We start from the raw sequence: 12459 nt of genomic DNA on the forward strand, positions 1-12459 counted from the left end.
TATGCTTTGTGAAATATACTAAAACAATGCCAAAACCGTTTTCGTAGAAAGTCCGATTTAAGATCGGTTTTCTTAAAGACGGGTAAAAAGATCCTAATATGTGGAAAAACTCTTAGAACTTCTTTCAAACAAAATGGCGTCGAAAGAATATCGGAAATGTCCGATTTCTCAAAAATTCAAATTGGTGCCATTGTTGCCCCTTAAGGTGACTCGTGGAACTCGTGGAATTTTTTATTTGCAACATACTACATCAAAAAATCATACATAGAAGCCAAGGTGAAAAAAATGTTGCATTGGTTATCATTGTTAACCGGTTGCCTGTCACCGTTCTGTTCTCAATCACACTAGACGACCGTTTTCAGTGGTGGTTTGTCGACGTTATTGATGGTTTTCGTGTGGAACAAAAAAGAAGCGCACATTTTTTTATTTGACAATTTCCTAGGGGAACTGCTCCATTATTCATCTCATTAAGTCGATATTCACGAAGCATCCACGGATTGAACACCAAATTTTCACAAAATCATTGAACAAATAAACTAAATATGCTTACGTGCTCTTATGGAATCATTTAGCATTGTATATTTAGTAAAATTAGCTAGATTTATCCTGAATTTTGTAAAACAAACCGTTTTAAACAACGCTTCCATATCCATCTCAAAACTTGAATCACTGCTCAATTATTCATCTCACGACGCCCCCATATTCATCACACTGTTAATCATGAATGAATCACATTATCATGAATGAACGAAGCCGCAGCCCGTCGTAGTAGGTTACCTAGATATCCGCTGTAGTAGTTTACGTGCAAAATCGGTAACCTAGGTAACCACTGCAGTGCTTTCGATTTATGTCAATTATGTTAAAATAATTAAACATTTTCAGTATGATTTTTTCGTATTAACGAAAATTGATTTGGCAACTTTTGATTTTCTTCAACGCAGTGAAAACAGATGAAAATACATACAGGTGAAGTTTAAGAAATGTAGACATTCATCTCATATATTTCTGCTAATTCCAGAATTTCCAGAAAGTCTTAGGAAATTTGAAGTGAACATTTTAGAGATTAAAAAATTCTTAGTGTAGTGAGTGATTTTGTTTAGTGATTGAAATAAAAAGTGGCCCGCTAGTGATGAAAAAAACTTTGGTTGGCTGCTGAACGAGTCTTGATGTAGCCGTATAGAACAATGCACGGATTTTGTTTTCCGAGGTAGGTGATTGAATTAAATGAGTTTTCGAGTGCAGATGCCCGACTATAATGTCAAATGTAGTGCTTTTTAGTGAGGTTTTGAAGATTATAGTTTATGAGGAATCTAAAGTGAACTAAGAAGAATTCATTCCATGGATTAGCAGATTGGTTTAAGAAGAAAATATGCGTTTTTTCCTGTTTTGATGTTGTATGAGATAAATATATGGGCTGAGATAAATAATGGAGCAGTTCCTCTAGTTGACAATCGTTGAGAATGGTTGGCAAAAAGTAGAAACTTCTCTATTTTTGCACCAAGAGCGGTGGCGGTGAACTGCTGTAGCGGTTAGTCTTACATAGGCTTAAGACCGGTTATACTCTACGAGCAAGATACATGGACTTTCTATGCTTTGATGGATGACATAAGTCCTGGATCTGCAAGGGTCCCGACGTCTTCGTTGTACAGGCGACGTGGTGGTACAAGCCATAAAGCGAAGGACTAATGGGAGTCTCCCAAATGTATGGTATGTTCCGGATAATCGGTAAGCCGGCTGTGAAACCACGGGCGTAAGGGTGACGCAACTGAACCTGAACCATTGCTTCGCGGCCCAGTAGCTGCTACACCAAGCAGCCACTGAGTCGTTGTCGGACATCGTCATCGTATCGAACCTCTACCGCATCCCTCCCGAAAACTCACTAACTGGGTTTCAGATGAGTCCAGTATGGCGACCATATGTACGACGAGCAAGTTCCCGCTTTAGGAGGTTGTTTCAACCTCAGAAGAAGGGTACGTGGTAACCAAGGTGTACGGAGTGTTCTACTGCAGTTGTTATGCTCAGCCAGGTTGATCTACCGAAAGGTTCACCAAGATGGTCGACCTGTTATCCATGGTGCTAACGGGCCTAACGCCGTTGGTGGTGGCGGGCGACTTCAACGCTTGGGCTGTTAAGTGGGGAAGTCGCTTCACGAACTAGAGGGGTCAGATCTTGTTGGAGGCTTTGGCACAGCTCAACCTAGATCTGGCCAACGTTGGGAACAAATGTAGAAATGATGCGGAGTAGATCATCGACGTGACGTTTTCCAGCCCAAGACTGATCAAGAACAGGAGGGTAGACGATAGCTATACTAATAGCGACCACTAGTTGGTTCACTACAGTGTAGACAACAGCTAAAGGCGGTAAGCGACGGGTAGAGCCAACATCCCGACCGTCAGCGGGTGGAAGACATCGCATTTCGATGCCGAGGTATTCGAAGAGGCGATGAGAAGAGAGCGCGAAGGGGGCATTTGGCTCCGCCCGACTGCTGATCAACTAGCTGCCATGCTATCGCGGCCGTGTGACGCCACCATGCCTAGGGCTCGCCAACCTAGGAATGGGAAGCCACCGATTTACTGGTGGACGGACGCGATCGCCGACCTTCGCAGTGCGTGTCTCCTTGCGAGACGAAAGAGAACAGAGCGCCGCGCAGCATTCGGTTTTGCGAGATCGATAATAAATAAAGAATACGAGAAAGGCAACCAAGAGGGCCTGCTCCGATAGGCTATGTGCAAGTGCCAATACGAATCCGTGGGGTGACGCCTACAGGATCGTAAAGGCCAAGAGCAAAGACGCGCTGGCGCCTGCAGAGCGATCACCAGCGATGCTGGAGCGTATCATCAAGGGACTCTTTCCACGCCACGAGCCAAGCTTTTGGTCTCTGATGGTCGAGTCTCACATAGACATAGACCAGGGATGGTCGGCCATCCCTGCCGAACATCCAATCCGTGAGTGACGACAGCCGTGTCGAGGTTGAGGGGAGGCAAGGGTTACGAATGAGGAACTCATCGTGATCGCCAAATCCCTTAAGGGAAACAAGGCACCGGGACCGGATGGTATCCCTAACCTGGCAGTCAGGCTGGCGATAAAAACGGCCCCCGGGCTGTTCCGGGCAGTCATGCAGAGGTGCCTGGATGACTGTCTTTTTCCGGACAGCTGGAAGTGGCAGAGACTGGTTTTACTGCCGCAGGTTGGGAAGCTGCCAGGGGACCCCTTGGCATAAGGCCCATTTACTTGCTGGACACTGCGGACAAGATGCTTGAGAGGATTATCCTCAACAGACTGGTGAGGCAAGTAACCAGTTCGGCTTCCGGAAGGGCAGGTCTAAGTTGGATACTATTTCGTATAGATGCTATTTCGTTGGATGCTATTTCGTTTCATAGCGCCAGTTGGGACTCCATAGCGCTCGCGCTTAGGAGCATCCATGTACCGGTATCGCTGTACATGGTTCTGAAAAATTACTTCCAGAATCGAGTGCTTGTTTACAACACGGAGGATGATCAGAAGTGCGTCCCAAAAACCGCAGGAGTTCCGCAAGGTTCTATCCTGGGCCCGGTGTTGTGGAATGTCATGTATGACAGGGTGTAGAAATTCAAGTTCCCTGTAGGGTTTGTGATCGTCGGCTTTGCAGACGACATAACGCTAGCGGTTTACGGCGAGTCGATCGAGGAGGTTTAGTTGACGGCCGCGCACTGTATACGCAAGGTCAAGGACTGGATGCGCTTCAGAAAACTGGAGCTAGCGCATCATAAGACGGAGGTCACGGTTGTGAAGAACCGTAAATCGGATCGGTCCAGAGCGTTAGGTACTAACAGTTACCGTGGTAAACTGGAAAGTACCTACAGGCTCATGTGCCTGAGAGTTGCGAGTGCGTATCGTACTGTGTCATACGATGCAATCTGTGTCTTGTCCGGCATGATGCCTATCAACATCACCATCAAGAAGGACAGAGAGTGTTTCGACCAAAGTGACACAAGGGGCATACGAGGTACCAGAAGGCCGTTCTCGATGCTCCGTTGGCAACGGGAATGGTCTAACTCCACAAAGGGCCGATGGACGCACCGACTTATTCCGGCGACCACCCGGACATCTGGAGCGCGGCTTGTGCCAACGCCTCACAGATCGTCCTGGAGCTACAACGTGTGTGGCGGGTCAACCTCCAACACGCCAGTCGCCAGTCTCCAGGTAGTTAGCTAGGAGGTTATAAAAGTAAAGAGGGTGCATCACGCACAAACGCCAGTCTCCGATGTAATACTCAACCGTCGTTCCGGGAAGACCAGGGCTGGAGATCAGGACAGGAACCAGTAGGTGTTTGGGGGAGTGTAACTACCCCAGCATCTCTTCCCTAGTTTGATCCCCACCCTGAGTTCTCTTCTCAAATATCTGTTCGTAGATTTCCCCGCCACCTTTAAATAAATAAACAGGAGGACTTGCGAGCACTCGGAGTTTTCGACCGACGGGTGCCAAGAACCATTTTCGGTGGCGTGCAGAAAGGTGTGTGCCGGCGAAGAATGAATCACGAGCTCGAGTAACTCGCTGGCTTTGCAGGTTACAGAAAGACTCATTTCTTAAGCGGTTATATCTCTGAGAGTTGACGGATATAATAGATCGATAAGGGACAGTCAGAGACCAACCGCCGAATTGTCGAAGAAAAAAATCAGTGAAAAATTAGGATAGACAGTCAGAACGTGCCCAATGATCAAATTGTGTCAGCTCAAGTAGGCAATCGTGGCACTTTGATCTCTTCCCTCCTTCCCCGGTGTCAGGAGGAACGAGAATTGCAAATCATCGGAATTTTCCTCATGAAGTTTAGTGCTACGCTTCGACTGTTCGTCGTCCAGTGCCGTATCAATGATCCAGGAAAAATGGTTTATAACATGAATTTACTCTTTTTTCATCAATAGTCAGTAACTCTTTCTCAAACGTCTCCTGAGAAAACACCCGAAAGAGCAGAGCAAGCTGGTTTGAGAGAAGACCGAACACTGCTATTCTTTTAAACATATAAAAAGTGTTTGACTGTGTTTGGCATGATTTGGACTATAAAAATTTTCCTATATTTACAATAAAAAAAAAAAATCATAAATTTTGTACTATGCGATTTGAAGCAGCTTCCAAGGTTCGGTTCAATCGAACATAGGCCTACTAGTATCAAAATATTAGAAACTATGTCAAATGGAATTATGTATTACCAGTTGTTAACAAAAATCGTTGAAACCCACAAATTCTTTCGTAAACTGTCTTTTTGGTAAATGAGTTAGTAATAAAGTTAGTTATGCATCGTACACAAATTACATAATTCATGAAGGGGGAGAGGGGGGTTGAGTCTGCATTACAACTTATTGTTACAAAGGGGGATGGAGGGTAGTTGAGACAGTTACGTAACTGTGATGTTCGCCCAAAATTAGGATGTTCAACGTTACTTAATTTCAGGGAGGGGGGGGGAGTTATTTCGAGCGTTATTTATTGTTATATAGGGGGGAGAGGGTCTGAAATCTAAATTTTTAGCGTTACATAATTTGTGCACAATGCCTAATAAAATTAGTTCCTTATCCTAGATAAAAAGGTTTAAATCCCTATAAATTAACCACGATTGTAAAAGCAAACAGGGGAGGGAGCTGCGGGGAGATGCGTAGCCGCAAGGTTACAGAGTCCGCTTTGTCAAGCGGATGGTCATGGGTTCGAATCTTAGTAGAATCAGGCCATCCGATGTCAAAAAGGACTTAAGCATGGGTTTATTCTCAGGCTCCTCACCAGTTACCCTTCCTTTACGCTGAAATCTACAATACCTTTACGTGACTTCCTCTTAACAAAAAATAACTCCCTCTTATCAATAAAACTGGCCAGAAGGACGCACGACGAAACTTCTCCAGGGAATTATAATTGGTGATATTTGGCAAGAGGAACGAGTATTGGTATAGTAGAACAGTAAGCGTGTAAGGAAGAGTAGCACATTACACACAAGCACTGATGAACAATAATAATAAGCATGCCACTTCTCAATAGAGGTATTGCTATTAACAGAAGTGCGGGATACAGCAGACACCCGGGCATATCTCACAATAGATCTACGATTCTGGTCGCAGTGAGTAAGCCCATACAGGAAAAAAAAGCAAACAAATCTACTACACATCTGAGTGACCACACAAAGTACTAGGATTTAAAATGAGTTGTCTCTATCAGTTCTAATCACACAGTTTAATTGACGGAATAATTCAGTTATCATCAGGCCAAACTGATTCAATTTTTGAAATAACACATCCGTAAATTTTGCAATCTTGGATAAAGTATAATTTTTTATTTCTTCTGCAGGCTTTTACCTAGGATTTGTCAACTCGCTGGAAATGTTCATGGCAGCACGCGCGATCCTTGGCTTTGCCTCGATGTCCGTCACCGTGGTAAGTTTCGTGCTGGTCGTGGAACTGGTTAGCGGTAAACCACGAACGGTAATCGGCATCCTGAACATCCTGCCGGTGGCGATTTCCTACATGCTTACCGCGGGGATTGCATTCTATGTACGCGAATGGAGACTTATGCAGTTCGCTATAACTGCTCCTGGCGCTGTGCTGCTTCTGATGTGGTATTGGGTACCGGAGTCACCCCGATGGCTACTGGCGAAAGGGAAGATTGAGGAACTGAAACGTCTTATCGATACGGCAGCAAGGGTTAATGGACGAAGATTACCGTTGAACTATGAGAAAACACTAAGCAGCCCTGGTTCCGAATGCAGCAAAGATGTGGTGTCCGTTTTTGATCTATTTCAGGGAAAAATCGTTCGAACGACCTTGATTATGCTGATCGTATGGTTCGCTATCGTTGTGTTGTACTTCGGCATTACGTTGCATTTGAGCAATCTCGGTGGAGACATTTATCTGAACACGGTACGTGTTTTATATTCATCACCATTGAAATCCTGCTGAGCTGGTGCATTTTTTTATCTATTGTAATAATGGAGATTTTGTTCGTGGTGATCCAAAGAAATCAGACAATTCAATTTATTACAGATGTAATAAGATATATATTCCGCTGCAGTTAGCTTTGAGATCGATACAGGCTATCATTAATCAAGTTATATCATCCTCCCCCTCGCCCCTCCCTTCATAAGAATAGCACCCAATCTGAATCTAATTAATTGCGATTACATTAAATCCGGCCACACGGATGCGATGAGCAGCAAATTTCCACCTGCTACAGCGGATTTCCACGAATGCGTTTAGGCACACAGGCGCGAAATAAGACTGCTAATCACGTTTTCTTCTGTTTCGTTCCCTACGGCATACAGGTCCTTGCAGGTGCTGTTGAATCGATCGCAATCTGCCTGAGCATCGTGGTCGTGCTAAAGCTCGGATTACGGGTTAATTTATTCCTGTACATGGCAGTTGCTGGCCTGTCGTGCATTGTGATGAATTTCGTCCCGGACGGCAACCTTTGGGTTATTATTTTGTTGGCTATGATAGGTGAGTTAATTCTTTTGAAGCAGTACACGAAGGCAAACAAATAGTGGATGCTGTTGGGGACCCTAGCTATTTAAGAATAAACCTGGCTAACCTCTCGTTCACTGTACGTATGCAGAGGGTGGTAAAACTGTTGGAAGGAAATTCGAGTATCCAACGGGCCAAGGTATGGTTACAAGACCGAAAAAAAAACATTTCCTCTCACACAACGACGAATTGGGGTCTTCCGACGGAAAACGTGACACTGCTTGCCATCCAAATTAATTAATTACCTAACCTCAATGTTGTCTCACTAGAAGTAGTGGTATACATACAGTGGCAGGTAGGTAGCTTAACCACATTTAACATTTGCATGACCGGCTGAACACTTCTTGACATGCAACACACGAGATAATTCTGTGGCTGAGAGATACCTAATTTCAAACGTAAATTTGACTATCGCTCGTTAGTCTAAAATCTTTTTTTTTTTCGTTTCGTTTGTTCTTTGTCTTCAGTAAAATGTGCTATCGGTGCCTGCAACGCAATCATTCCGACATTCACGGCCTACCAGTATCCAACTACGATGAGGAACCTTGGCGTGGGCGCTGGAAATTTGGCTGCTGGAATCGCTCTCATTCTTGTGCCGTACCTGTGGTTACTCGTAAGTATTTTTGGCACATGTTTTGCATATTTTGTGATAAATTATCAATTTAAGTTTACTGCAAAACTTTAGTTTATGTTTGGTATAATGTTTTGGAATTTGATGAATTATCAATACCAAAACGACAAATTATTTATTTTATTTAAGAAAAATTTCATGAGCAGACACAAGCAAGAGGCAGTTCAAACTACAAAAAACAACACTACACAAGTTTTAGCTAATCGTCGGCAATCAAGCAGAACAGCAGTAGATTGATCTACAGCTGCATGCACGGGTACGATTGTGTTCGATGGTTGTGTTATCCATAGGTTACTCGCTTCCAGTGCCACTAACAGCAACATGCCAAGCCAAACAGCCCTTGAATGACCTATTTTTTCTGGCCAAGTCACTTGAGCGGCTCGATCCAGCTGTATCTAATATGCGACTTCTCAGCTTTACTAAGCTAGATAAATACACAATCAGTTGTGGATAATTAATTCGATGGACTAACTATACGCTAGTCAATTTCAATGTTTGGACAGACACGGTTAATTTATATTTTTTTCTGAATATACCAATGAAGCAATTAAATTACCTAAAAACGGTTTTAGAATTTACTATGCTTTTCTATCGTGAATTATTTTTGATATTTTAGATGAAAAAAACTTTATACCAAACTTATCTGAGAAAAAAAACACACCCTTACTTGGGCGTGAATGATTTTACTATGATTTAAATCCACAACCATCCGGTTGTTACATCGAACTCTGTAACCTTGCGACTGCGAAGTGAAGAGTAACATTCGTTTCGTACAATTCATTAATCGTAAGCCGCACTATGTATTTTGATTTATTAAATTTTACAATGATTCTCTGATAAATTTTGTTCATCATTTTCAATTCGTTCAATACAATCAAATATAATTAAAATATAGTCGAAAGTAACTATGCGAAATTTAGTACTCAAAGCTATAAACTTATTCTCCAATATTTTTTTTCTTTTCAATTTAGAGTTCTTCGGAAAAAACATGCTTCACGCCTAGGCGATGTAAAATTACTTTACATATTATATTGTCGCGTTGAAAATGCTACGCTGATATAGATGATGATGTAATGATTTTTACTATCGTCGTCCAGTTATAGAAATTATTCACCGATTAGCAAACTGACCTGTACAATGTGAATGGGAAAAATATATCAGTGTAACAAACCGAATAGCAGTTCCCGGAGACTCTCATACCGGCAGTTGTTATAGGATGTTGTAGACAGTCGACAGTAATTGCAAGATGGACGAAATTCTGCTCGTGACGAATTGCATATTATTTGTAAAACAAATGAGTTTCTATTTAGGTTTACACATCCATCAACCATTTCAAATTTTCAAAAATTTCAGGCTCTATTAAGTTTTTCTCTCTTATTTTCGAAATAAATATGGATAAATCATGTTAGAAAACTTAACTTCTATTCATCTTTCACAGGAACATTCGGACCAATACTTGCCGTTAACGTTAATGGGAGCTTGCAGCATAATTGGAGCCGCCTCGCTACTGGCCCTGAATGACAAGACCAGTAAAAAGCACAAACTTCAGCACAGTGCAAGCGAAAGTGTGGCTAGTGTGATCACAGTGTCCGCCGACGACCAAACAAGGTATACTTTTTCTTCATCATTATCAATTAACCTCGATATCACATAAAAATTAGTAATTGGGTTGTTTAGCTACTCACGGATTTCTGATTTTTATATATCAGGTGGAAGAGTGTTATTTTCTGAGCAAAACGTGATTTTTTACAATTTGGTATCATGGTCCTTCGATTTTTAAATGAAAAATAAAATTCGCTACAAATTGCTCTAATGACAGTTGGCATATGGGCGAACTGTCATTGTAGCGATTTCGAGCAATTATAATTCGTGATTTAAAAAGTGAATAAAAACGATAGAAAATTTTTGAAAATCACGTTTTGCTTAGAAAATGCAGCTCTTTCAGATGACATAAAAAACTGATATAGCTGAACAACCCAATCAGTTCCATTTAGATGAGCAATGAAAACTGCTCGAGCTCCCACCGAAGACCACAACCTCAAAACTGCTCGAAACAGTACCCTTGTCTTGGAACTATAACTAATTTTTTGTTGTCTACTTGCAGGCGCATTGGCAAACATTTTCCGAAGGACAACAACGAAGCCGGTGTAACCAACATTGGATTCACGCAGAATGAAAGCATGTTTCTGTAGAAAACACATAGCTGCAGAGCTGTTTGAGTATGTTGAACGTACAGGAGAGCAGCGCAGACAGGGTGACTCGCAAGCACAGGTTGACATGTTTATTAGTGTAGATCAAACACCTTTACTGATAAAGTTAATTGGAATTGCGTTATATGAGGTTGAAGTTATAAAAATAATGGTACTTTGAACGCCATTTATGCAGTCTTGAAAAAAAAAATTGGGGTATCAAAGCTAATTATCAAGAGAAACAAATGCCTTTTTTGGAAACTCAGTTAACTTGGACCCTTACACGCAGCAAAATTTCATAGTTTGACTACCTGAATATGCAGAAACAACACATGATACAAAGTACAAGTGGATTAAGTGGGGTTGCTAGTGTTCATTAGGCTTTCGACCTTATTTATATCATCTCACGCTAGTAGTAAGCTAAGCATGTTTCTATGAATATACTAATTCCATCCATCCTTGCAAATATAACTAGTGTTCGATAAATGTTAATCTTATTATTTGTTTATATGTTAATCAAAATTCACTCCAACGAATTTAGTACGTGTATATGCCACTACTGGAGTAATGTATTATATTTTCTATACACTGTACAGTATACCTATAGTGGACCTTCTAGAATAAGACATAAACATGGGCAGTTAGTAGGATCATACAGATATTACAGCAAGAATGCACAAACTTGTTAGGCATCGAACATTGTTTGTTTGAAAATATGCTATTTTACATTGAGTATTCAAAACTTGGCTACTTAAAGTATTATTTGTACATGATATGTAATTTTACGTTGTATTTATGTTGAGTTATTACACTTTCGAATAAGAAAATAAAGTTGAAAAAAAAATTTCATTTTGTCTTTTTTTTTGTATGGTGGAGGAATAATGCCTTTCATGAATATTTTTTACCCTTTACTTACGGAAAATTATTGTAGTAGATCAAAAGAAGAGCCATTTTTACTGTTCAGTTTGATTTACTCGACAATTTTTGACTCCGAAGTATATGTAGTTCTGCTTACCCTAAAACTTAAAATCTTTATCGACCACACGAATGAAACATAAAATAGACACTTATTATGGAATATGCAGACACATAGCATATTCTATCATTACATTTTAACTCATTTAAAACGTGAAAAACGGGATCGAAAATATGACACTACTTCAAACAATTGTTTGAGTCCGGATGTTTTGTTATGAAGATTACTACTACGAAGTTTAATTTACAGCTTATTTCATAATCACATCACGATCAAAGACAAAGACATAAATATAACCGAAAATAACCACGTCATAAAATAAAGATCATAGTTGCCGAGTTGTTTTTGGAAAAAACGACAACCTAATTATCATTAATCAACACTCTACCACTTCTTGAATTCATTACCTTATCCTCACAATTTATTTTTTCTGTATTCTTGGATTAACGTAACGGAAATATAAAAAAAAACTATATTTTTCTAGCTTTTTGACGATTATTCAGATGTTATTCTCCGGAAAATTATTAAAAAACGTATGACTGTCGGTATAATTTCTGTTTATATCTTTGAGATCATCATGCGAATAAATTTAAAAAAAAATGTTCGAAAAAATTCAGGGGGTATCTAATTACCTGCACGCAACCCTCCCATGCTGTCTCTGATGTAACAAGCAGTCACAAGAAAACTGATCCATCCCACTCAAAAAAATGGAAAAGTTGAAAATGGAACAAATTTGCCTAGTGAAATTCTCACCGCTCTTAGACTACTGGTCACGAGAGCTAGTACAGCTAAAAAGAGTCGATCATTCGAATTCCAACCGCAAAAAGGTCTAGAAGCAGATGTTAATAATACAGTTGAATCCCTCCAAAGCGACATTTTTTAAAACGACAGGATGCGATGTCGCTATGAAGGGATTCGACTGTACGTGATAATCGGCTGAGAATAACAATAAGCCACAGGACCAGTAGTCACTCGACGCTAAGTAAAGTCTCTAAGAACCACGTCCCTGGTGTATTTTACCTTTAACCATCGCCCACATTCATCGCCAACACCGTCTCCATCGCTACGACGCCATTCCAACACCGCCGTCTCCAGCCGCTGCCCTGGGGTTTACAGTCGCCAGCTGCTTGGGTCTACATCGCTTCGCGAGACCATCGCTTCGGTATACAACGGTCAATCTCGCCAACC

General features: G+C 41.2%; 1 protein-coding gene across 1 annotated transcript in view; it reads left to right on the plus strand.

Moving 5' to 3' along the window:
* LOC129731308 (organic cation transporter protein-like) overlaps positions 1-11113 on the plus strand; it is a 75092-nt gene extending 63979 nt beyond the window's left edge. Inside the window, exons 3-7 of the mRNA XM_055691187.1 lie at positions 6307-6875; positions 7277-7451; positions 7943-8088; positions 9545-9714; positions 10211-11113. Of these exons, the coding sequence (XP_055547162.1) occupies positions 6307-6875; positions 7277-7451; positions 7943-8088; positions 9545-9714; positions 10211-10298 (1148 nt within the window). The 3' untranslated portion in view covers positions 10299-11113. The remainder of the gene's footprint in view (positions 1-6306; positions 6876-7276; positions 7452-7942; positions 8089-9544; positions 9715-10210) is intronic.
* The last annotated feature ends 1346 nt before the right edge of the window (positions 11114-12459 follow it).

This window comes from Wyeomyia smithii, chromosome 3, assembly GCF_029784165.1.
Source record: "Wyeomyia smithii strain HCP4-BCI-WySm-NY-G18 chromosome 3, ASM2978416v1, whole genome shotgun sequence".
NCBI classification, from domain to species: Eukaryota; Metazoa; Arthropoda; class Insecta; order Diptera; family Culicidae; genus Wyeomyia; species Wyeomyia smithii.